Raw genomic sequence first — 24,969 nt, 5'->3', positions numbered from 1 at the left:
ATCTGATGGGCTGTGTTGGTGAATCTGATGGGCCGTGTTGGTGAATCTGACAGGCTGTGTTGGTGAATCTGATGGGCCGTGTTGGTGAATCTGATGGGCTGTGTTGGTGAATCTGATGGGTTGTGTCGGTGAATCTGACAGGCTGTGTTGGTGAATCTGACAGGCTGTGTTGGTGAATCTGACGGGCTGTGTTGGTGAATCTGATGGGCCGTGTCGGTGAATCTGACAGGCTGTGTTGATGAATCTGACAGGCTGTGTCGGTGAATCTGATGGGCCGTGTTGGTGAATCTGATGGGCCGTGTTGGTGAATCTGATGGGCCGTGTCGGTGAATCTGATGGGCCGTGTTGGTGAATCTGATGGGCTGTGTCGGTGAATCTGATGGGCCGTGTTGGTGAATCTGATGGGCTGTGTTGGTGAATCTGATGGGCTGTGTCGGTGAATCTGATGGGCCGTGTTGGTGAATCTGATGGGCTGTGTTGGTGAATCTGATGGGCTGTGTTGGTGAATCTGATGGGACGTGTTGGTGAATCTGACAGGCTGTGTCGGTGAATCTGATGGGCTGTGTCGGTGAATCTGATGGGCTGTGTCGGTGAATCTGATGGGCCGTGTCGGTGAATCTGACAGGCTGTGTTGGTGAATCTGATGGGCTGTGTCGGTGAATCTGATGGGTTGTGTCGGTGAATCTGACAGGCTGTGTTGGTGAATCTGATGGGCTGTGTCGGTGAATCTGATGGGCTGTGTCGGTGAATCTGATTGGCCGTGTCGGTGAATCTGACAGGCTGTGTTGGTGAATCTGATGGGCTGTGTTGGTGAATCTGATGGGCCGTGTCGGTGAATCTGATGGGCTGTGTCGGTGAATCTGACAGGCTGTGTTGGTGAATTTGATGGGCTGTGTTGGTGAATCTGACAGGCTGTGTTGGTGAATCTGATGGGTTGTGTCGGTGAATCTGATGGGCTGTGTTGGTGAATCTGATGGGCTGTGTCGGTGAATCTGACAGGCTGTGTTGGTGAATCTGATGGGTTGTGTTGGTGAATCTGATGGGCTGTGTTGGTGAATCTGATGGGTTGTGTTGGTGAATCTGATGGGTTGTGTTGGTGAATCTGATGGGCTGTTTTGGTGAATCTGATGGGCTGTTTTGGTGAATCTGATGGGTTGTGTCGGTGAATCTGATGGGCTGTGTTGGTGAATCTGATGGGCTGTGTTGGTGAATCTGATGGGCTGTGTTGGTGAATCTGATGGGTTGTGTTGGTGAATCTGATGGGCTGTGTTGGTGAATCTGATGGGCTGTGTTGGTGAATCTGATGGGTTGTGTTGGTGAATCTGATGGGCTGTGTTGGTGAATCTGATGGGCTGTTTTGGTGAATCTGATGGGCTGTGTCGGTGAATCTGATGGGCTGTGTTGGTGAATCTGATGGGCCGTGTCGGTGAATCTGACAGGCTGTGTTGGTGAATCTGACAGGCTGTGTCGGTGAATCTGATGGGCAGTGTCGGTGAATCTGACGGGCCGTGTTGGTGAATCTGACAGGCTGTGTTGGTGAATCTGACAGGTTGTGTCGGTGAATCTGATGGGCTGTGTTGGTGAATCTGACAGGCTGTGTTGGTGAATCTGACAGGTTGTGTCGGTGAATCTGATGGGCTGTGTTGGTGAATCTGATGGGCCGTGTTGGTGAATCTGACAGGCTGTGTCGGTGAATCTGATGGGCTGTGTTGGTGAATCTGATGGGCTGTGTCGGTGAATCTGACAGGCTGTGTCGGTGAATCTGATGGGCTGTGTCGGTGAATCTGATGGGCCGTGTCGGTGAATCTGACAGGCTGTGTTGGTGAATCTGATGGGCTGTGTCGGTGAATCTGATGGGCTGTGTCGGTGAATCTGATGGGCTGTGTCGGTGAATCTGATGGGCTGTGTCGGTGAATCTGATGGGCCGTGTCCGTGAATCTGACAGGCTGTGTTGGTGAATCTGATGGGCTGTTTTGGTGAATCTGATGGGCTGTGTCGGTGAATCTGACAGGCTGTGTTGGTGAATCTGATGGGTTGTGTTGGTGAAGCTGATGGGCTGTGTTGGTGAATCTGATGGGTTGTGTTGGTGAATCTGATGGGTTGTGTTGGTGAATCTGATGGGCTGTTTTGGTGAATCTGATGGGCTGTTTTGGTGAATCTGATGGGTTGTGTCGGTGAATCTGATGGGCTGTGTTGGTGAATCTGATGGGCTGTGTTGGTGAATCTGATGGGCTGTGTTGGTGAATCTGATGGGTTGTGTTGGTGAATCTGATGGGCTGTGTTGGTGAATCTGACGGGCTGTGTTGGTGAATCTGATGGGCTGTTTTGGTGAATCTGATGGGTTGTGTCGGTGAATCTGATGGGCTGTGTTGGTGAATCTGATGGGTTGTGTCGGTGAATCTGATGGGCTGTGTTGGTGAATCTGATGGGCTGTGTTGGTGAATCTGATGGGCTGTGTTGGTGAATCTGATGGGTTGTGTCGGTGAATCTGATGGGCTGTGTTGGTGAATCTGACAGGCTGTGTTGGTGAATCTGATGGGCTGTGTTGGTGAATCTGATGGGCTGTGTTGGTGAATCTGACGGGCTGTGTTGGTGAATCTGACGGGCTGTGTTGGTGAATCTGACGGGCTGTGTTGGTGAATCTGATGGGCTGTGTTGGTGAATCTGATGGGCTGTGTCGGTGAATCTGACGGGCTGTGTCGGTGAATCTGACGGGCTGTGTTGGTGAATCTGACAGGCTGTGTTGGTGAATCTGACAGGCTGTGGTTCCTCTCCTGTGTTTGCAGGATGCCATGAAGGGCATTATTCTGTTCCGTGCTCGCCACATCTGGCTAACAACAACCCGTCAAATGCTCAGTGTGTGGGATTGGGCCGAACTGGACAAGATGCGCGGCTGGTCCCCTGGGCAGTTCCGGGATCGCATCATGCTGCTGAAGAAGTGGCAGAGGAGGGCGGAGCGAATCGGTCATCTCTTCGTGACCAAGAACAGACTTCTGGCCTTAGACTGCTCGGCCATTCAGGAGGAGATAGGTACGTTTGGCCATAAAACCCACCGCCAGTCGTATTGCTTCAATCGACACCACTGTGTGAGGACTTTCCGTGTCACCAGTGACCCCTCACACGCCCCGTGACACGACTATATGACAGCCTGTCACCAGTGACCCCTTACACGCCCCGTGACACGACTATATGACAGCCTGTCACCAGTGACCCCTCACACGCCCCGTGACACGAGTGTGGCTGCCAGTGAATGCTGCTTCCTTTCTCTTCTAGCTCCCGCTCTGCTGTCCATGAAACTGGATATTCTGCGTGTCTTGAAGTTGGACTGTGAACATCACATGTGGGAGATAATCACTGATCTGACAGAGGCAATTGAGCATCTGCAGGAAAAACCGACAAAAATTGTTGATTTCGCCTCCTACTCAAGCAAGGTAACGAGCCTCTCTATATTGTGGGCCCTCATCAGTGGGTTGGTAAATGTACTGCCCAGGTTATTGGACATTTCACTGCTGGACACTAGGATGTTTATAGAATTACATAGATTTTACAGCATAGAAACAGGCCATTCGGCCCAACTGGTCTGTGCCGGTGTTTATGCTCCACACGAGCCTCCTCCCACCCCTCCACATCTCACCCCATCAGCAGAACATAAGAACATAATTATTAGGAGCAGGAGTCGGCCATTCAGCCCCTCGAGCCTGCTCCGCCATTCAATAAGATCATGGCTGATGATCAACCTCATCTCCATTCACCGGCCCTATCCCCATATCCCTTGATTCCCTTAATATCCAAAAATCTATCGACCTCTGTCTTGAATATACTCAACGACTGAGTCTCCACAGCCCTCTGGGGTAGAGAATTCCAAAGATTCACCGCCCTCTGAGTGAAGAAATTCCTCCTCATCTCAGTCCTAAATGGCCGACCCCTTATCCTGAGACTGTGACCCCTGGTTCTAGACTCTCCAGCCAGGGGAAACATCCTCCCTGCATCTACCCTGTCAATCCGCCTCAGAATCTTGTCCTCTCATTCTTCTAAACTCCAGAGAGTATAGGCCCAATCTACTCAATCTTTCTATTCCTTTCTCCCTCGTGTTTTATCGAGCTTCTCCTTAAATGCATCTCTGCTATTCTCCCCTGTGGCAGAGAGTTCCACATTCTCACCACTCTCTGGGTAAAGACATTTCTCCTGAATTCCCTATTGGATTTATTAGTGACAATCTTATATTTATGGCCCTTAGTTCTGGTCTCCCCCACAAGAGGAAACATCTTCTCTATGTGTAACCTATTGAATTCCTTCATAATTTTAAAGACCTCGATCAGGTCGCCCCTCAGCCTTCTCTTTTCTAGAGAAAAGAGCCCCGGCCTGTTCAGCATTTCCTGATAGTTATAAACCTCTCAGTTCTGGTATCATCCTTGTAAATCTTTTATGCACCTTCTCCAGTGCTTCTATATATTTTTTGCAATATAGAGACCAGAACTGTGCACAGTGCTCCCAGTGTGGTCTAACCAAGATATATGGAGACCAGAACTGTGCACAGTGCTCCAAGTGTGGTCTAACCAAGGTATATGGAGACCAGAACTGTGCACAGTGCTCCCAGTGTGGTCTAACCAAGATATATGGAGACCAGAACTGTGCACAGTGCTCCAAGTGTGGTCTAACCAAGGTATACGGAGACCAGAACTGTGCACAGTGCTCCAAGTGTGGTCTAACCAAGGTATACGGAGACCAGAACTGTGCACAGTGCTCCAAGTGTGGTCTAACCAAGGTATATGGAGACCAGAACTGTGCACAGTGCTCCAAGTGTGGTCTAACCAAGGTATACGGAGACCAGAACTGTGCACAGTGCTCCAAGTGTGGTCTAACCAAGGTATACGGAGACCAGAACTGTGCACAGTGCTCCAAGTGTGGTCTAACCAAGGTATATGGAGACCAGAACTGTGCACAGTGCTCCAAGTGTGGTCTAACCAAGGTATATGGAGACCAGAACTGTGCACAGTGCTCCCAGTGTGGTCTAACCAAGGTATATGGAGACCAGAACTGTGCACAGTGCTCCAAGTGTGGTCTAACCAAGGTATATGGCGACCAGAACTGTGCACAGTGCTCCAAGTGCGGTCTAACCAAGGTATATGGCGACCAGAACTGTGCACAGTGCTCCCAGTGTGGTCTAACCAAGGTATACGGAGACCAGAACTGTGCACCGTGCTCCAAGTATCATCTAACCAAGGTATATGGAGACCAGAACTATGCACAGTGCTCCAAGTGTGGTCTAACCAAGGTATATGGAGACCAGTGGGGGGAGTTAAAAGAAATGTTGTAGTGGTAGGGGATAGTATCATTAGGGGGATAGATAGAGTTCTCTGCAGCCGAGAGCGAGAGTCCCGAAGGCTGTGTTGCCTGCCCGGTGCCAGGGTTAAGGACATCTCCTCTGGACTGGAGAGAAACTTGGAGTGGGAGGGGGAGGATCCAGTTGTCGTGGTCCATGTTGGTACCAACGACATAGATAGGACAAGGAAGGAGGTTCTGCTGAGGGAGTTTGAGCAGCTAGGGGCCAAATTAAAAAGCAGAACCACAAGGGTAATAATTATTACCTGCGCCACGAGCGAATTTGGCTAGGACAAATAAAATTAGAGAGTTAAATGCGTGGCTCAAAGACTGGTGTGGGAGAAATGGGTTTTGCTTCCTGGGACACTGGCACCAGTACTGGGGCAGGAGGGAGCTGTTCCGTTGGGATGGGCTTCACTTGGCCAGTGCTGGGACTAGAGTCCTGGCGGATCATATAACTAGGGCTGTAGAGAGGGCTTTAAACTAACTAGTGGGGGGGAGGTTCCTAGAGAGCAAATAATAAAAATGACAACGGAGAAGGTCATAGACTTAGGTAGCAGTGGGGAAATTAAAAACCAGAGCATGTCAGGAAGGGGCAGAAGGTATGGAGTAAAAGGTAAAGTAATAAAAAGGGCAAAAGCAGGAACTAAGTGTCACAAAACATCTTTGAAAGTTCTCTATCTGAATGCACGTAGCATTCGTAACAAAATAGATGAGTTAATGGCACAAATAACTACATATGGGTATGATCTTGTGGCCATTACAGAAACATGGCTGCAGGGTGACAATGCCTGGGAATTAAACATACCAGGTTATTTAACGATCAGGAAGGACAGGCAGGAAGGAAGGGGAGGTGGGGTGGCTATGTTAATAAAGGAAGGAATCACTGTAATACAGAGAAATGATATTGGGTCAAAAGATCAGGACAATGAAACAGTTTGGGTGGCGGTAAGGAATAATAAGGGGAAAAAAACACTCGTGGGCATAGTCTATAGGCCTCCGAACAGTTGCAACTATGTTGGACGGTGTATCAATCAGGAAATAGTTGAGGCTTGTAATAAGGGAACATCTATAATTATGGGGGATTTTAACTATCATATTAATTGGACAAATCAAATTGGGCAGGGCTGCCTTGAGGATGAGTTCATTGAGTGTATTAGGGATGGGTTTCTTGAGCAGGATGTAACTGAACCGACCAGGGGGCAAGCAACCTTAGATCTGGTCCTGTGTAACGAGACAGGATTAATTTAAAATGTCCTAGTAAAGGATCCCCTTGGAATGAGTGACCATAACATGGTTGAATTCCATATTCAATTAGAGGGTGAGAAGATTGGATCTCAAACAAGCGTGCTAAGCTTGAATAAAGGAGACTATGAAGGTATGAGAGCGGAATTGAGTAGAGTGGATTGGGAAAATAGATTAAAGGGTAAGACGATACATGATCAGTGGTGTACATTTAAGGAGTTATTTTACAACTTCCGAAAAATATATATTCCACTGAGAAGAAAAGGGTGTAAAAGAAAAGACAGCCAACCATGGCTAAGTAAAGAAATTAAGGATAGTATTTGACTAAAAACAAGGGCATATAAGGTAGCCAAATCTAGTGGGAGGATAGAGGATTGGGAAAACTTTAAAAGACAGCAAAAAATAACAAAAAGATTGATTAAGAAAGGGAAGATAGATTATGAAAGTAAATTAGCAAAAAATATAAAAACAGATAGTAAGAGTTTTTATAGTTATATAAAAAGAAAAAGGGTGGCTAAAGTAAATGTTGGTCCCTTAGAGGATGAGACCGGGAAATTAATGGTGGGAAATATGGAGATGGCAAAAACACTGAATTAATATTTTACATCAGTCTTTACAGTAGAAGACACTAAGAATATCCCAACACTGGACAAACAGGGGGCTAAAGGGAGGGAGGAGCTAAACACGATCAAAATCACTAAGGAAGTGGTACTCGGTAAAATAATGGGACTCAAGGCGGATAAATCACCTGGACCTGATGGCTTACATCCTAGGGTCTTGAGGGAAGTGGCGGTAGGGATTGTGGATGCATTGGTAATAATTTTCCAAAACTCCCTGGACTCGGCAATGGTCCCGGCAGACTGGAAAACTGCTAATGTAACACCCTTATTTAAAAAGGGCAGTAGACAGAAGGCTGGAAACTATAGACCGGTTAGCCTAACATCTGTGGTAGGTAAAATTTTGGAGTCCATTATTAAGGAGACAGTAACAGGACATTTGGATAATCATAATTTAATAGGACAAAGTCAGCATGGTTTTATGAAGGGGAAGTCATGTTTGACAAATTTGCTGGAGTTCTTTGAGGAAGTAACATATAGGGTGGATAAAGGGGAACCAGTGGACGTAGTGTATTTAGACTTCCAAAAGGCATTTGACAAGGTGCCACACAGAAGATTATTGCTTAAGATAAAAAATCACGGGATTGGGGGTAATATTCTGGCATGGATAGAGGATTGGCTATCTAACAGAAGGCAGAGAGTTGGGATAAATGGTTCACTCTCAGACTGGCAATCAGTAACTAGTGGTGTTCCGCAGGGGTCAGTGCTGGGTCCCCAACTCTTTACAATCTATATTAACGATTTGGAGGAGGGGACCGAGTGTAACATATCAAAGTTTGCAGATGATACTAAGATGGGGGGGAAAGTAGTGAGTGAGGAGGACATAAAAAACCTTCAAGGGGACATAGACAGGCTAAGTAAGTGGGCAGAGATTTGGCAGATGGAATACAATACTGGAAAGTGTGAGGTTATGCACTTTGGCAGGAAAAATCGTAGAGCAAGTTATTATCTTAATGGCAAGAAACTGGAAAGTACTGAAGTACAAAGGGATCTGAGGGTCCTGGTGCACGAAACTCAAAAGGTTAGTATGCAGGTGCAGCAAGTGATTAAGAAGGCCAATGGAATGTTGGCTTTCATTGCTAGGGGGATAGAATATAAAAATAGGGAGGTATTGCTTCAGTTGTACAAGGTATTGGTGAGACCGCACCTGGAATACTGCGTACAGTTTTGGTGTCCATACTTAAGAAAGGACATACTTGCTCTCGAGTCAGTACAAAGAAGGTTCACTCGGTTAATCCCGGGGATGAGGGGATGGACATATGAGGAGAGGTTGAGTAGATTGGGACTCTACTCCTTGGAGTTCAGAAGAATGAGAGGCGATCTTATTGAAACATATAAGATTGTGAAGGGGTTGGATCGGGTGGATGCAGGGAAGATGTTCCCGATGATGGGTGAAACTAGAACTAGGGGACATAGTCTTAGAATAAGGGGCTGCTCTTTCAAAACTGAGATGAGGAGGAACTACTTCACTCAGAGGGTGGTAGGTCCATGGAATATGCTGCCCCAAGAAGCTGTAGAAGCTACATCATTACATAAATTTAAAACAGAAATAGACAGTTTCCTAGAAGTAAAGGGAATTAAGGGTTACGGGGAGCGGGCAAGAATTTGGACATGAGTCTAGGTTCGGATCGGTCATGGCCCTGTGGGTAGCGGAGTGGGCCCAGGGGCCGTGTAGCCTGATCCTGCTCCTATTTCGTGTGTCGAATTCTGTTAGATTCAGGAGATGGTTCTGTGATAGTGGATTGGCAGTTAGGATCAGATCAGCCATGATCTTATTGAATGGCGGAGCAGGCTCGAGGGGCCAATTGGCCTACTCCTGCTCCTATTTCTTATGTTCTTATTAAAGCTGTGCACAGTGCTCCAAGTATTGTCTTACCAAGGTATATGGAGACCAGAACTGTGCACAGTGCTCCAAGCGTGGTCTAACCAAGGCATATGGAGACCAGAACTGTGCACAGTGCTCCCAGTGTGGTCTAATCCAGGTATATGGAGACCAGAACTGTGCACAGTGCTGCAAGTGTGGTCTAACCAAGGTATATGGAGACCAGAACTGTGCAAAGTGCTCCAAGTGTGGTCTAACCAAGGTATATGGAGACCAGAACTGTGCACAGTGCTCCAAGTATGGTCTAACCAAGGTATATGGAGACCAGAACTTTGCACAGTGCTCCAAGTGTGGTCTAACCAAGGTATATGGAGACCAGAACTGTGCACAGTGCTCCAAGTGTGGTCTAATCCAGGTATATGGAGACCAGAACTGTGCACAGTGCTGCAAGTGTGGTCTAACCAAGGTATATGGAGACCAGAACTGTGCAAAGTGCTCCAAGTGTGGTCTAACCAAGGTATATGGAGACCAGAACTGTGCACAGTGCTCCAAGTATGGTCTAACCAAGGTATATGGAGACCAGAACTTTGCACAGTGCTCCAAGTGTGGTCTAACCAAGGTATATGGAGACCAGAACTGTGCACAGTGCTCCAAGTGTGGTCTAACCAAGGTATACGGAGACCAGAACTGTGCACAGTGCTCCAAGTGTGGTCTAACCAAGGTATATGGAGACCAGAACTGTGCACAGTGCTCCGAGTATCATCTAACCCAGGTATATGGAGACCAGAACTGTGCACAGTGCTCCAAGTATCGTCTAACCAAGGTATATGGAGACCAGAACTGTGCACAGTGCTCCAAGTGCGGTCTAACCAAGGTATATGGAGACCAGAACTGTGCACAGTGCTCCAAGTGTGGTCTAACCAAGGTATATGGAGACCAGAACTGTGCACAGTGCTCCAAGTATCGTCTAACCAAGGTATATGGAGACCAGAACTGTGCACAGTGCTCCAAGTGCGGTCTAACCAAGGTATATGGAGACCAGAACTGTGCACAGTGCTCCAAGTGTGGTCTAACCAAGGTATATGGAGACCAGAACTGTGCACAGTGCTCCAAGTATCGTCTAACCAAGGTATATGGAGACCAGAACTGTGCACAGTGCTCCAAGTGCGGTCTAACCAAGGTATATGGAGACCAGAACTGTGCACAGTGCTCCAAGTGTGGTCTAACCAAGGTGTACGTAGACCAGAACTGTGCACAGTGCTCCAAGTGTGGTCTAACCGAGGTATATGGAGACCAGAACTGTGCACAGTGCTCCAAGTGTGGTCTAACCAAGGTATATGGAGACCAGAACTGTGCACAGTGCTCCAAGCGTGGTCTAACCAAGGTATATGGAGACCAGAACTGTGCACAGTGCTCCAAGTGTGGTCTAACCAAGGTATATGGAGACCAGAACTGTGCACAGTGCTCCAAGTGTGGTCTAACCAAGGTATACGGAGACCAGAACTGTGCACAGTGCTCCAAGTGTGGTCTAACCAAGGTATACGGAGACCAGAACTGTGCACAGTGCTCCAAGTGTGGTCTAACCAAGGTATATGGAGACCAGAACTGTGCACAGTGCTCCGAGTATCATCTAACCCAGGTATATGGAGACCAGAACTGTGCACAGTGCTCCAAGTATCGTCTAACCAAGGTATATGGAGACCAGAACTGTGCACAGTGCTCCAAGTGCGGTCTAACCAAGGTATATGGAGACCAGAACTGTGCACAGTGCTCCAAGTGTGGTCTAACCAAGGTATATGGAGACCAGAACTGTGCACAGTGCTCCAAGTATCGTCTAACCAAGGTATATGGAGACCAGAACTGTGCACAGTGCTCCAAGTGCGGTCTAACCAAGGTATATGGAGACCAGAACTGTGCACAGTGCTCCAAGTGTGGTCTAACCAAGGTATATGGAGACCAGAACTGTGCACAGTGCTCCAAGTATCGTCTAACCAAGGTATATGGAGACCAGAACTGTGCACAGTGCTCCAAGTGCGGTCTAACCAAGGTATATGGAGACCAGAACTGTGCACAGTGCTCCAAGTGTGGTCTAACCAAGGTGTACGTAGACCAGAACTGTGCACAGTGCTCCAAGTGTGGTCTAACCGAGGTATATGGAGACCAGAACTGTGCACAGTGCTCCAAGTGTGGTCTAACCAAGGTATACGGAGACCAGAACTGTGCACAGTGCTCCAAGTGTGGCCTAACCAAGGTATATGGAGACCAGAACTGTGCACAGTGCTCCAAGTATCGTCTAACCAAGGTATATGGAGACCAGAACACAAAAGCAAAATACTGCGTATGATGGAAATCTGAAATAAAAACAGAAAATGCTGGAAATAATCAGCAGGTCAGGCCGCACCTGTGGAGAGAGAAACAGAGTTAACGTTTCAGGTCGATGACCTTTCATCAGTTTTGGCCTCTTGTGTAAATTGGTTGCCGCGTTTCCTACAGTACAACAGTGTCTATACTTCAAAAAGTAATTCATTGGCTGCTAAACGCTTTGGGACATCCTGAGATGTTGAAAGGTGCGATCGAAATGCAGGACCTTCTTTTGAGCATCCCTGATTATAATCGCTCCACCATTGGCGGCCGTGCCTTCAGCTGCCGAGGCCCTAAGCTCTGGAATTCCCTCCCTAAACCTCTCCGCCTCTCCTCCTTTAAGACGCTCCTTAAAACCGACCTCTTTGACCAAGCTTTTGGTCACCTGCCCTCATATCTCCTTCTGTGGCTTGGGTCAAATTTTGTTTGATAATCGCTCCCGTGAAGCTCCTTGGGACGTTTTACTATGTTAAAGGTGCTATATAAATACAAGTTGTTGTGGTTGTTGGGTGATCACTCCTGGTGAGCACTCCCGTTCCTAATTACTCAGGAGACCTGCCTCCACCATGCGGAATCTGCCCTGAGCCTGAATCTTTCTGATGTGTCTCTCCTTGTTTCCCAGTTGGAGCAGTACAATCACATGACCCCAGATTTCCAGCAGACGCTGGATTATACGCTCTCCCTCATCCGGATTGTCCGCCATCAGTTCCGGGAACATTCCTTGTACCAGGAGAGAGAAGAGGAGCAGGTAAGAAAGCCCAGACCCCCGGGAGAGCTGAGCGACGGATGGTCGAGGGGTCGGCGCCACATCCTGCCCCTCGGCCGTTGAGCTCGAGTTTCCACCGATTGTTGCCCAGACTGGGCTTGTATTCCCTCGAGTTTAGAAGATTAAGGGGTGATCTGATCGAGGTGTTTAAGATGATTAAAGGAGTTGATCGGGTAGAGAGAGAGAAACTATTTCCTCTGGTGGGGGGAGTCCAGAACAAGGGGGCAGAACCTTAAAATTAGAGCCAGGCCGTTCAGGGGTGATGTCAGGAAACACTTCTTCACACAAAGGGTGGGGGAAATCTGGAACTCTCTCCCCCAAAAAACTGTTGAGGCTGGGGGACAATTGGAAATTTCAAAACTGAGATTTTTGTTGGGTAAGGGTATCATGGGATACGGAACCAAGGCGGGTAAATGGAGTTAGGTCACAGATCAGCCACGCTGTCATTGAATGGCAGAACAGGCTCGAGGGGCTGAATGGCCTCCTCCTGTTCCTGGAAGTAGTGGGAGTTCCTGGGCTGCTGACGATGAGTGTGGTGTTTAAACATAATCCACGTGCAGAAATGGTTTTGTCACGCAGTTACTCAGGGCTGACGCTCTGCTTTCTCACCAGGTGGAATACCTTTGGAGTACCTTTCTCCAGGACTGTAAGGAGGCCTCAGAATTCATCAGGATTCAGCGGGACAGTGTCATTGACAGCTTGGAGCACAACTTCAAGCTCCTCGCCACAGAAGTGCGGACGATAAATTCCACCATCACCTCAGGCCCCTTCCGAGACCCTTCACAGAACAAAGCTGCCATCATCCAGCAGATACAGGAACTGAGAACAAAGTTCTTGTCACTGGCAGTGTCTCTGCGGGAGCTCAGCCAATCCAGGAACACCATCAGAGGTAGCGAGCGCCTGTAGAGGTCGCAGATGCTTGTGTCTGGGATTGTAGAGGTCATAGACACCTGTGTCTGGGATTGTAGAGTTGCAGACACCTGTGTCTGGGAGTGTAGAGTCGCAGACACCTGTGTCTGGGATTGTAGAGATTGCAGACGCCTGTGTCTGGGATTGTAGAGTCGCAGACGCTTGTGTCTTGGATTGCAGAGTCGCAGACACCTGTGTCTGGGATTGTAGAGGTCGCAGCCACCGTGTCTGGGATTGTAGAGGTCACAGACGCTTGTGTCTGGGATTGTAGAGTCGCAGACACCTGTGTCTGGGACTGTAGAGGTCGCAGACGCTTGTGTCTGAGACTGTAGAGGTTGCAGACGCTTGTGTCTGGGACTGTAGAGGTCGCAGACGCTTGTATCTGGGACTGTAGAGGTTGCAGACGCTTGTGTCTGGGATTGTAGAGGTTGCAGATGCTTGTGTCTGGGATTGTAGAGGTCGCAGACGCTTGTGCCTGGGATTGTAGACGTCGCAGACACTTGTGCCTGGGATTGTAGAGTCGCAGACGCTGTGTCTGGGATTGTAGAGGTCGCAGACGCTGTGTCTGGGATTGTAGAGGTTGCAGATACCTGTGTCTGGGGTTGTAGACGCAGCGAGCGTTCGTGTGAATGGAATTTTGTGCGACCCCCATCACTAAGGCCGCCTACTTTCACCTCAGTAACATCGCCCATCTCCCCCGACCACCTCGGCTCATCTGCTGCTGAAACCTTCGTCCATGCCTTTGTTATCTCTAGACTTTATTATTCCAATGCTCTCCTGACCAGCCTCCCTCCCACATTCCACTCTCTGGGGAGACGGGGCAAGTCCTGGCTTCCGGTCAGTGCCTGTGGAGCCTCGCAGCACCTGGGGCCGAGTCCTGAGGTTTCTGCTGTTCCTAACTCCACCTCCTCATCTGCTGATCTTTCTTTAGGTGAATCCAGCGATCTATCATTTCTGACCCTGGCGGAATCGAATATCAATTCCAGGTGGGAGCTGTGGAATCTCTTCTATTTGGCGTCAGAGGAAATCAAGGAATGGAAGACAACACCATTCTCCCAGGTAAGGCACAACCCATCTACCCCGGCCATTGGGTTATTCCATGCACCAGTGCTGCCAGTGAGATAGTTTCACTGGATCCGGGAATCTCAGACCAGCTCACAACTCCCGATGGTCACTGCGTGTGGTCAGCAGCCCAGAAGGCACTGACCTTTGTTGGGCCACAGTCCACGGACATTCGCTGCATTGGTTCCTCGCTCGAATGTCTATTTGTCTTGTTCAAATCTCCAATCCTCTCCCGAAGCTCGAACTGAGATTGATAGATTTTTGTAAACCAAAGCTATTAAGGGATAGGGGGCAAAGGTGGACATAGGAATTAGGTCGCAACTCAGCAATGATCTCATTGGATGCCTAACAGGCTCGAGGCGCTGACTGACCTCCTCCTGTTCCGATGAAGCAGCCACTGGGATAAAGCAGAGTCCAACCGGAACTTATCCAAAATCCACTCATCAACCATACTCTCTATCTAACCTGTGCTGTACCTGCCCTGGGAGTGTTTGATGGGACAGTGTAGAGGGAGCTTTACTCTGCATCTAACCCGTGCTGTACCTGCCCTGGGAGTGTTTGATGGGACAGTGTAGAGGGAGCTTTACTCTGTATCTAACCCGTGCTGTATCTGCCCTGGGAGTGTTTGATGGGACAGTGTAGAGGGAGCTTTACTCTGTATCTAACCCGTGCTGTATCTGCCCTGGGAGTGTTTGATGGGGACAGTGTAGAGGGAGCTTTACTCTGTATCTAACCCGTGCTGTACCTGCCCTGGGAGTGTTTGATGGGACAGTGTAGAGGGAGCTTTACTCTGTATCTAACCCGTGCTGTATCTGCCCTGGGAGTGTTTGATGGGACAGTGTAGAGGGAGCTTTACTCTGTATCTAACCCATGCTGTACCTGCCCTGGGAGTGTTTGATGGGACAGTGTAGAGGGAGCTTTACTCTCTATCTAACCCGTGCTGTATCTGCCCTGGGAGTGTTTGATGGGGACAGTGTAGAGGGAGCTTTACTCTGTATCTAACCCGTGCTGTACCTGCCCTGGGAGTGTTTGATGGGACAGTGTAGAGGGAGCTTTACTCTGTATCTAACCCGTGCTGTACCTGCCCTGGCAGTGTTTGATGGGACAGTGTAGAGGGAGCTTTACTCTGTATCTAACCCGTGCTGTACCTGCCCTGGGAGTGTTTGATGGGACAGTGGAGAGGGAGCTTTACTCTGTATCTAACCCGTGCTGTACCTGTCCTGGCAGTGTTTGATGGGACAGTGTAGAGGGAGCTTTACTCTGTATCTAACCCCGTGCTGTACCTGCCCTGGGAGTGTTTGATGGGACAGTGTAGAGGGAGCTTTACTCTGAATCTAACCCTTGCTGTACCTGTCCTGGGAGTGTTTGATGGGGCAGTGTAGAGGGAGCTTTACTCTGTATCGAACCCGTGCTGTACCTGCCCTGGGAGTGTTTGATGGGACAGTGTAGAGGGAGCTTTACTCTGTATCCAACCCGTGCTGTACCTGTCCTGGGAGTGTTTGATGGGACAGTGTAGAGGGAGCTTTACTCTGTATCTAACCCGTGCTGTACCTGCCCTGGGAGTGTTTGATGGGACAGTGTAGAGGGAGCATTACTCTGTATCTAACCCGTGCTGTACCTGCCCTGGGAGTGTTTGATGGGACAGTGTAGAGGGAGCTTTACTCTGTACCTAACCCGTGCTGTACCTGCCCTGGGAGTGTTTGATGGGACAGTGTAGAGGGAGCATTACTCTGTATCTAACCCGTGCTGTACCTGCCCTGGGAGTGTTTGATGGGACAGTGTAGAGGGAGCTTTACTCTGTACCTAACCCGTGCTGTACCTGCCCTGGGAGTGTTTGATGGGACAGTGTAGAGGGAGCTTTACTCTGTATCTAACCCGTTGCTGTATCTGCCCTGGGAGTGTTTGATGGGACAGTGTAGAGGGAGCTTTACTCTGTATCTAACCCGTGCTGTACCTGCCCTGGGAGTGTGTGATGGGACAGTGTAGAGGGAGCTTTATTAGAGAGTGGAATGGCGAGAGGGGATGTGGAAGGGGATGGGTAGAGGCAGAGCGTTGTCAGCAGGGATTCGATGCATTATTGGCTCCGGGTATTGTGTTGCCCACACTCAGCCCCGGTGTTATATCCTCAGTTCGATCTGAAGCGCGTGGTGGCTGTGCTGGACGAGTGGCTCTCGATGGCAGCACACCTGCGAGGATCTCTCCCCGCAGACGATCAGATTTTGCCGGCCATCGAACAGCAGGTGTTAGAGTTTAAACGGTTCCTGCCGCCCCTGGTGGATCTTCGCCGGCCCGAGATGCAGGAGAGGCACTGGAAAGCCATTTTCACAGGTAAGGTCCTCGGGAGCACCGACTCTCACTGGGGCACGGGTCCCCTCCTCTCCTGAAGGTGCTGACTCTCACTGGGGCATGGGTCCCCTCCTCTCCTGAAGGTGCTGACTCTCACTGGGGTACGGGTCCCCTCCTCTCCTGAAGGTGCTGACTCTCACTGTGGTACGGGTCCCCTCCTCTCCTGAAGGTGCTGACTCTTACTGGGGTACAGGTCCCCTCCTCTCCTGAAGGTGCTGACTCTCACTGGGGTACGGGTCCCCTCCTCTCCTGAAGGTGCTGACTCTCACTGGGGTACGGGTCCCCTCCTCTCCTGAAGTTGCTGACTCTCACTGGGGTACGGGTCCCCTCCTCTCCTGAAGGTGCTGACTCTCACTGGGGTACGGGTCCCCTCCTCTCCTGAAGGTGCTGACTCTCACTGGGGTACGGGTCCCCTCCTCTCCTGAAGGTGCTGACTCTCACTGGGGTACGGGTCCCCACCCCTCCTGAAGGTGCTGACTCTCACTGGGGTACGGGTCCCCTCCTCTCCTGAAGGTGCTGACTCTCACTGGGGTACTGGTCCCCTCCTCTCCTGAAGGTGCTGACTCTCACTGGGGTACGGGTCCCCTCCTCTCCTGAAGGTGCTGACTCTCACTGGGGTACGGGTCCCCTCCTCTCCTGAAGGTGCTGACTCTCACTGGGGTACGGGTCCCCTCCTCTCCTGAAGGTGCTGACTCTCACTGGGGTACGGGTCCCCTCCTCTCCTGAAGGTGCAGACTCTCACTGGGGTACGGGTCCCCTCCTCTCCTGAAGGTGCTGACTCTCACTGGGGTACGGGTCCCCTCCTCTCCTGAAGGTGCTGACTCTCACTGGGGTACAGGTCCCCTCCTCTCCTGAAGATGCTGACTCTCACTGGGGTACGGGCCCCTCCTCTCCTGAAGGTGCTGACTCTCACTGGGGTACGGGTCCCCTCCTCTCCTGAAGGTGCTGACTCTCACTGGGGTACGGGTCCCCTCCTCTCCTGTAGGTGCTGACTCTCACTGGGGTACGGGTCCCCTCCTCTCCTGAAGGTGCTGACTCTCACTGGGGTACGGGTCCCCTCCTCTCCGGACTGTGACAACGTGATCCTACACCACGAGAGGGTGAATTTCAGGTGGAGTGCAAAATGGGCAGCTGGATCACTGCCATTGGAGACCAATCTCATCTCCTGGTATTTGCAAGATATTCAGCCTTGGGGGCATAATGGATACTCCTAACCCATTGGTCACTGGACAGTTTTATAGTCATAGAGTCATAACGGCACAGAAGGAGACCATTCGGGCCATCGAGTCCGTGCCGGCTCTCTGTGAAACAATCCAGTCAGTCCCATTCCCCCGCTCTATCCCCGGAGCCCTGCAAGTTTATTTCCCTCAAGTGCCTATCCAGTCTCCCCTTGAAAACATTGCGTGTCTCCGCTTCCACCACTTCCGTCGGCAGCGAGTTCCAGGTCCTCACCACTCGCTGCGTAAAAATGTGTTCCTTCACATCACCCCCCCGTATCTCTTGCCCAAAACCTTAAATCTGTGTCCCCTAGTCCTTGTACCATCAACTAGTGGGAACAGCCTTTCCCCGTCTAGCCTGTCCAAACCCGTCATAATCTTGTACACCCCTATCAAATCACCCCTCAACCTCTGTTGCTCTAATGAAAACAAATCCAGCTTCTCCAACCTGTCCTTGTAGCTAAGATCCCCCATCCCCGGAACCATTCTGGTAAATCTCCTCTGCACCCTCTCAAGGGCCTTCACATCCTTCCTAAAGTGTGGTGACCAGAACTGGACGCAATACTCGAGTTGTGGCCTAACCAGCGCTTTATAAAGGTTCAGCATAACTTCTCTACTTTTGTACTCAATACCTCTATTTATGAAGCCCAAGAATCCATATGCTTTGCTAACCACTCTCTCATATATTGCCTCTCCCTGTTCCTTCTGCCAAAATGCATCACCTCACACTTCTGTCAATTAAATTCCATCTGCCACTTGTCTGCCCATTCTGCTAGCCTTTCTATGTCCTGTTGCAGTCGATTGGTATCATCATCACTGTTTGCCACACCCCCAAGTTTGGTGTCATCGGTAAATTTAAAATTTCTACTCTGTATTCCAACATCCAGGTCATTTATATATATCAAAAAAGCAGTGGTCCCAGCACTGACCCTTGGGGAACACCACTGTCTACCAGCCTCCAGTTTGAAAAGCAGCCATTTACCACAACTCGCTGTTTTCTGTCCTTAAGCCAATTCCTTATCCAAGCTGCCACTGACCCACCTATTCCATGAGCCTCAATTTTGTTAACCAGCCTTCTATGTGGTACTTTGTCAAACGCCTTCTGAAAATCCATGTAGACAACATCCATTGCATTCCCTTCATCAATCCTCTCTGTTACTTCGTCAAAAAATTCAATAGATTAGTCAAACACGATCTGCCTTTTACAAATCCGTGTTGGCTTTCCTTAATTAGCTTAAACCTCTCCAAATGCCCGTTAATTTTTTCCTTGATTATTGTTTCTAAAACTTTACCCACCACTGATGTTAAACTGACCGGCCTGTAGTTACTAGGATTGTCCTTACACCCTTTCTTGAACAATGATGTCACATTTGCCACTTTCCAATCCTCAGGCACCTCCCCCGCATCTAGGGAAGATTGGAAAATTATGGCAAGCCCTTCCGCTATCTCCTCCCCCAATTCCCTTAGCAACCTGGGATGCAAGCCATTTGGACCAGGTGACTTGTCCACTCTAAGCATACCCAGCCTTTCTAGTACATCCTGTCTATCAATTTTCACCCCTTCCATTGCTTCTACCTTTTCCACTTCCACTGATATTTTGTCAGCATCCACCTCCTTGGTAAACACCGATACAAAGTACTCATTGAGTATTCTAGCCTTGTCCCACGCCTCTAAGCATACATCACCTTCTTTGTCTCGAATAGGCCCCACCCCGCCTCTTACTACCCGCTTACTGTTTTTGGGTTCTCTTTTATGTTAACTGCCATTCTACTTTCATATTCTCTCTTTGCCAATCTTATTTTCATCTTCACTTCCCCTCTCAACTTATTGTATTTGGTCTGGTTCTCCCTTGAAGAATTCACCTGACATTCATCATACACCCCCTTTATTTTATTCATCATCTTCTCTATCTCCCTCGTCATCCAAGGAGCACTTGTTTTGGTTCCCTTACCCTTCCCTCTTGTTGGAATGTACCTAGCCTGTAATTGGAACATCTCCTCCTTAAAGATCACCCATTGTTCCGTTACAGTTTTTCCTGTCAGTCTTTGGTTCCATTTTACCCTGGCTAGATTCCTTTCGCATCCCATTGAAGTTAGCCCTATTCCAGTTTAGAAGTTTCTCTCTAGATTGTTCCTTGCTCCTCTCCATTGCTAATCTAAATCTTATGATATGATAATCACTCGTACCCAAGTGTTCTCCCACAGACACTTGGTCGACCTGGCCCACCTCATTCCCCAGCACCAGATCCAGCAATGCCTCCTTCCTAGTTGGGCCAAGAACATATTGGTAAAGGAAATTCTCCTGAACACATTTCAGAAATTCCTCCCCCTCCTTTCCCTTTACCCTAGCATTATCCCAATCGATATTTGGGTAATTAAAGTCCCCCAATATCACCACTCTATAGCTGTTGCATATCTCTGCGATTTCCCTGCAGATTTGCTCCTCTACCTCCCTCTCACTATTTGGAGGCCTGTAGAATACCCCCAATAGTGTGATCATACACTTTTTGCTCCTCAACTCTAACCAAATGGATTCTGTCCTTGTCCCCTCAAGAACATCCTCCCTTTCCAACACTACAATGTCTTCCTTAATCAGCACTGCCACCCCACCTCCCTTTTGTCCTTCCCTATCTTTTCTGAACACCTTGTACCCTTGAATATTAAGTGCCCAGTCCTCACCATTTTTAAGCCATGTTTCCGTTATTGCCACAACATCATATTGCCACATGGCTAATTGTGTTTGTAGCTCACCAACCTTATTCACCAGACGTTGTGCATATACGTACATGCATTCTAAACCCATTTTTAAATTTTTCGTAGTCTTTCTTAGTCTGCTCCTATCTAATATGGTACTACTACTGCCTCTAGTACTATCTTCTCTAGTACTATCCAACACACTCACTCTTTTATGCACCTTATTCCAATTTTCTGCTCCTATATGCTGGTGCCCATCCCCCTGCCAAGCTAGTTTAAACCCTCCCCAACAGCACTAGCAAACCTCCCCGTGAGAATATTGGTCCCGGCTCTGTTGAGGTGTAACCTGTCCAGCTTGTACAGGTCCCACCTTCCCCAGAAACGGTCCCAATGCCTCAGGAATCTAAAGCCCTCCCTCCTGCACCATCTCTCCAGCCACGCATTCATCTGTTCTATCCTCCTATTCCTGTACTCACTAGCACGTGGCACCGGGAGTAATCTGGAAATGACTACCTTTTGGTCCTGCTTTTTAATCTCTCTCCTAGCTCCCTAAACTCTGCCTGCAGGACCTCATCCCTCTTTCTACCTATGTCACTGGTACCGATATGGACAACGACCTCTGGCTGTTCCCCCTCCCCCCTCAGAGTGTCCTGCAGCTGCTCAGTGACATCCTTGACCCTGGCACCAGGGAGGCAATATACTATCCTGGAGTCACGTCAACGGCCACAGAAATGCCTATCTGTCCCCCTAACCAATGAATCCCCTATCACTATTGCTCTTCCACTCTTCTTCCTCTCCCGCTGTGCAGCTGAGCCACCTGTGGTGCCTTGGCTCTGGCTGTTCTCCCCAGAGGAACCATCGCCCTCACCAGTTTCCAGAACTGTGAACAGGTTAGCGAGCGAGATGCACTCTGGGATTCCTGCCCAACCTGCCTGGTCCTCCTCCTCTGTCTGGTGGTCACCCATTCCCTCTCTGCCTGCACATTCTGAGGCTGCGGGGTGACCACTTCTAGAAACGTGCTTTCCAAGTATTTCTCCGTCTCGCGGATGCACTGCAGTGACTCCAGCTGCCGCTCAAGCTCCGAAACCCGGAGCTCGAGTTGCTGCAGTTGGCGACACGTCCTGCACACATGGCCGTCCAGGCTGCAAGAAGCGTCCAGGATATCGCACATGGCCCAGGATGTGAAATCACGGGACTGAGCTGCTCTGCCATGCCTCAGTTTACCAGACTATGGAGGTCATTTAGCAAAAATAAACTGAACAAGAAACACTCAACAGCTACCCACCAATCAGCACCTCCTTCCATTGGATAGGCTGTGAACTACTTCGCAGAAATATACTGAGAACAGAACAAAACAAAACTTACCACAAATACTCACCCGATACTCACCTCTCAGCTCCCTTGTGCCAGCGACACCTGTGAATTCTGACGTCACTCCTTCGATGTGTCGCTTGCTGACTGTCTCCCTCACAGGTAGTCTGCTCACTCAGACTCCCAGGTCTCTGCTCTGCGCTGCCTTTATCCCCGGTCTCTGACTCCGTTCCTCCCGCAGGTCCACTCACTCAGACTCCCAGGTCTCTGCTCTGCGCTGCCTTTATCCCCGGTCTCTGACTCCGTTCCTCCCGCAGGTCCACTCGCTCAGACTCCCAGGTCTCTGCTCCGCGCTGCCTTTATCCCCGGTCTCTGACTCCGTTCCTCCCGCAGGTCCACTCGCTCAGACTCCCAGGTCTCTGCTCTGCGCTGCCTTTATCCCCGGTCTCTGACTCCGTTCCTCCCGCAGGTCCACTCACTCAGACTCCCAGGTCTCTGCTCTGCGCTGCCTTTATCCCCGGTCTCTGACTCCGTTCCTCCCGCAGGTCCACTCGCTCAGACTCCCAGGTCTCTGCTCCACGCTGCCTTTATCCCCGGTCTCCAGATCACAACCACTCGCTGCGTAAAAAAGTTTTCTCTTATGTCGCCTTTGGTTCTTTTACCAATCACCTTAAATCTGTGTCCTCTGGTTCTCGACCCTCCCGCCAATGGGAACAGTTTCTCTCTCTCTACTCTGTCTAGACCCCTCATGATTTTGAACACCTCGATCAAATCTCCTCTCAACCTTCTCTGCTCCAAGGAGAACAACCCCAGCTTCTCCAGTCTATCCACGTAACTGAAGTCCCTCATCCCTGGAATTATTCCCATAAATCTTTTCTGCACCCTCTCTAAGGCCTTCACATCCTTCCTAAAGTGTGGTGCCCAGAATTGGACACAATACTCCAGTTGGGGCCGAACCAGTGTTTTATAAAGGTTCATCATAATTCCCACACTTTTGTACTCTGTACCTCTACTTATGAAGCCCAGGATTCCGTACGCTTTTTAAAGTGCTTTCTCAACCTGTCCTGCCACCTTCTATGATTTGTGCACACATACCCCCAGGGTCTCTCTGTGCACCCCCTTTAGGATTGTACCCTTTAGTTTATATTTCCTCTCTTCATTCTTTCTACCAAAATGTATCACTTCACACTTTTCTGCGTTAAATTTCATCTGCCAGGTGTCCGCCCATTCCACCAGCCTGTCCATGTCCTCTTGAAGTCTATCCCTCTCCTCCTCACTGTTCACTATACTTCCAAGTTTTGTGTCATTTGCAAATTTTGAAATAGTGCCCTGTACACCCAAGTCCAGGTCATTAATATATGTCAAGAAAAGCAGTGGTCCTAGAACCGACCCCTGGGGAACACCACTGTATACCTTCCTCCAGTCGGGAAAACAACCGTTCACCACTGCTCTCTGTTTCCTGTCACTGAGCCAATTCCGTATCCAGGGTGTCACTCTCGGACAGGGTGACACTCGGACAGGGTGTCACTCTCGGACAGGGTGACACTCTAACAGGGTGCCACACTCTCGGACAGGGTGCCACACTCGGACAGGGTGTCACTCTCGGACAGGGTGACACTCTAACAGGGTGCCACACTCTCGGACAGGGTGCCACACTCGGACAGGGTGACACTCTAACAGGGTGTCACTCTCGGACAGGGTGACACTCTAACAGGGTGCCACACTCTCGGACAGGGTGCCACACTCTAACAGGGTGTCACTCTCAGACAGGGTGACACTCTGACAGGGTGTCACTCTCGGACAGGGTGACACTCTGACAGGGTGTCACTCTCGGACAGGGTGACACTCTAACAGGGTGTCACTCTCGGACAGGGTGACACTCTCGGACAGGGTGACACTCTAACAGGGTGTCACTCTCGGACAGGGTGACACTCTAACAGGGTGCCACACTCTCGGACAGGGTGCCACACTCTAACAGGGTGTCACTCTCAGACAGGGTGACACTCTGACAGGGTGTCACTCTCGGACAGGGTGACACCCTGACAGGGTGTCACTCTCGGACAGGGTGACACTCTAACAGGGTGTCACTCTCGGACAGGGTGACACTCTCGGACAGGGTGACACTCTAACAGGGTGCCACACTCTCGGACAGGGTGTCACTCTCGGACAGGGTGACACTCTAACAGGGTGTCACTCTCGGACAGGGTGACACTCTCGGACAGGGTGACACTCTAACAGGGTGCCACACTCTCGGACAGGGTGTCACTCTCGGACAGGGTGACACTCTAACAGGGTGCCACACTCTCGGACAGGGTGCCACACTCGGACAGGGTGACACTCTAACAGGGTGTCACTCTCGGACAGGGTGACACTCTGACAGGGTGTCACTCTCGGACAGGGTGACACTCTAACAGGGTGCCACACTCTCGGACAGGGTGCCACACTCTAACAGGGTGTCACTCTCAGACAGGGTGACACTCTGACAGGGTGTCACTCTCGGACAGGGTGACACTCTGACAGGGTGTCACTCTCGGACAGGGTGACACTCTAACAGGGTGTCACTCTCGGACAGGGTGACACTCTCGGACAGGGTGACACTCTAACAGGGTGCCACACTCTCGGACAGGGTGTCACTCTCGGACAGGGTGACACTCTAACAGGGTGTCACTCTCGGACAGGGTGACACTCTCGGACAGGGTGACACTCTAACAGGGTGCCACACTCTCGGACAGGGTGTCACTCTCGGACAGGGTGACACTCTAACAGGGTGCCACACTCTCGGACAGGGTGCCACACTCGGACAGGGTGACACTCTAACAGGGTGTCACTCTCGGACAGGGTGACACTCTAACAGGGTGTCACTCTCGGACAGGGTGCCACTCGGACAGGGTGTCACTCTCGGACAGGGTGACACTCTAACAGGGTGTCACTCTCGGACAGGGTGCCACTCTAACAGGGTGTCACTCTCGGACAGGGTGACACTCTAACAGGGTGACACTCTCGGACAGGGTGCCACTCTAACAGGGTGTCACTCTCGGACAGGGTGACACTCTAACAGGGTGTCACTCTCGGACAGGGTGCCACTCTAACAGGGTGTCACTCTCGGACAGGGTGACACTCGGACAGGGTGTCACTCTCGGACAGGGTGACACTCTAACAGGGTGTCACTCTCGGACAGGGTGCCACTCAGACAGGGTGTCACTCTCGGACAGGGTGACACTCTAACAGGGTGTCACTCTCGGACAGGGTGCCACTCTAACAGGGTGTCACTCTCGGACAGGGTGACACTCTAACAGGG

General features: G+C 50.1%; 1 protein-coding gene across 1 annotated transcript in view; it reads left to right on the top strand.

Annotated features, from left to right (window-relative positions):
• Positions 1-14,347, top strand: part of LOC147112205 (dynein heavy chain domain-containing protein 1-like) — a 52,614-nt gene extending 38,267 nt beyond the window's left edge. Inside the window, exons 2-6 of the mRNA XM_085999866.1 lie at positions 2,787-3,030; positions 3,274-3,431; positions 11,990-12,115; positions 12,746-13,022; positions 13,974-14,347. Coding sequence (XP_085855992.1) covers positions 2,787-3,030; positions 3,274-3,431; positions 11,990-12,115; positions 12,746-13,022; positions 13,974-14,167 — 999 coding nt within the window. The 3' untranslated portion in view covers positions 14,168-14,347. The remainder of the gene's footprint in view (positions 1-2,786; positions 3,031-3,273; positions 3,432-11,989; positions 12,116-12,745; positions 13,023-13,973) is intronic.
• Positions 14,348-24,969: the final 10,622 nt, after the last annotated feature.

Source organism: Somniosus microcephalus, chromosome 10 (assembly GCF_052327205.1).
Source record: "Somniosus microcephalus isolate GS21.2 chromosome 10, FLI_Smic_1.0, whole genome shotgun sequence".
NCBI lineage: Eukaryota > Metazoa > Chordata > Chondrichthyes > Squaliformes > Somniosidae > Somniosus > Somniosus microcephalus.
Note: the sequence above shows the minus strand (reverse complement) of the source record. Positions and strands in the feature narration are given on the sequence as shown.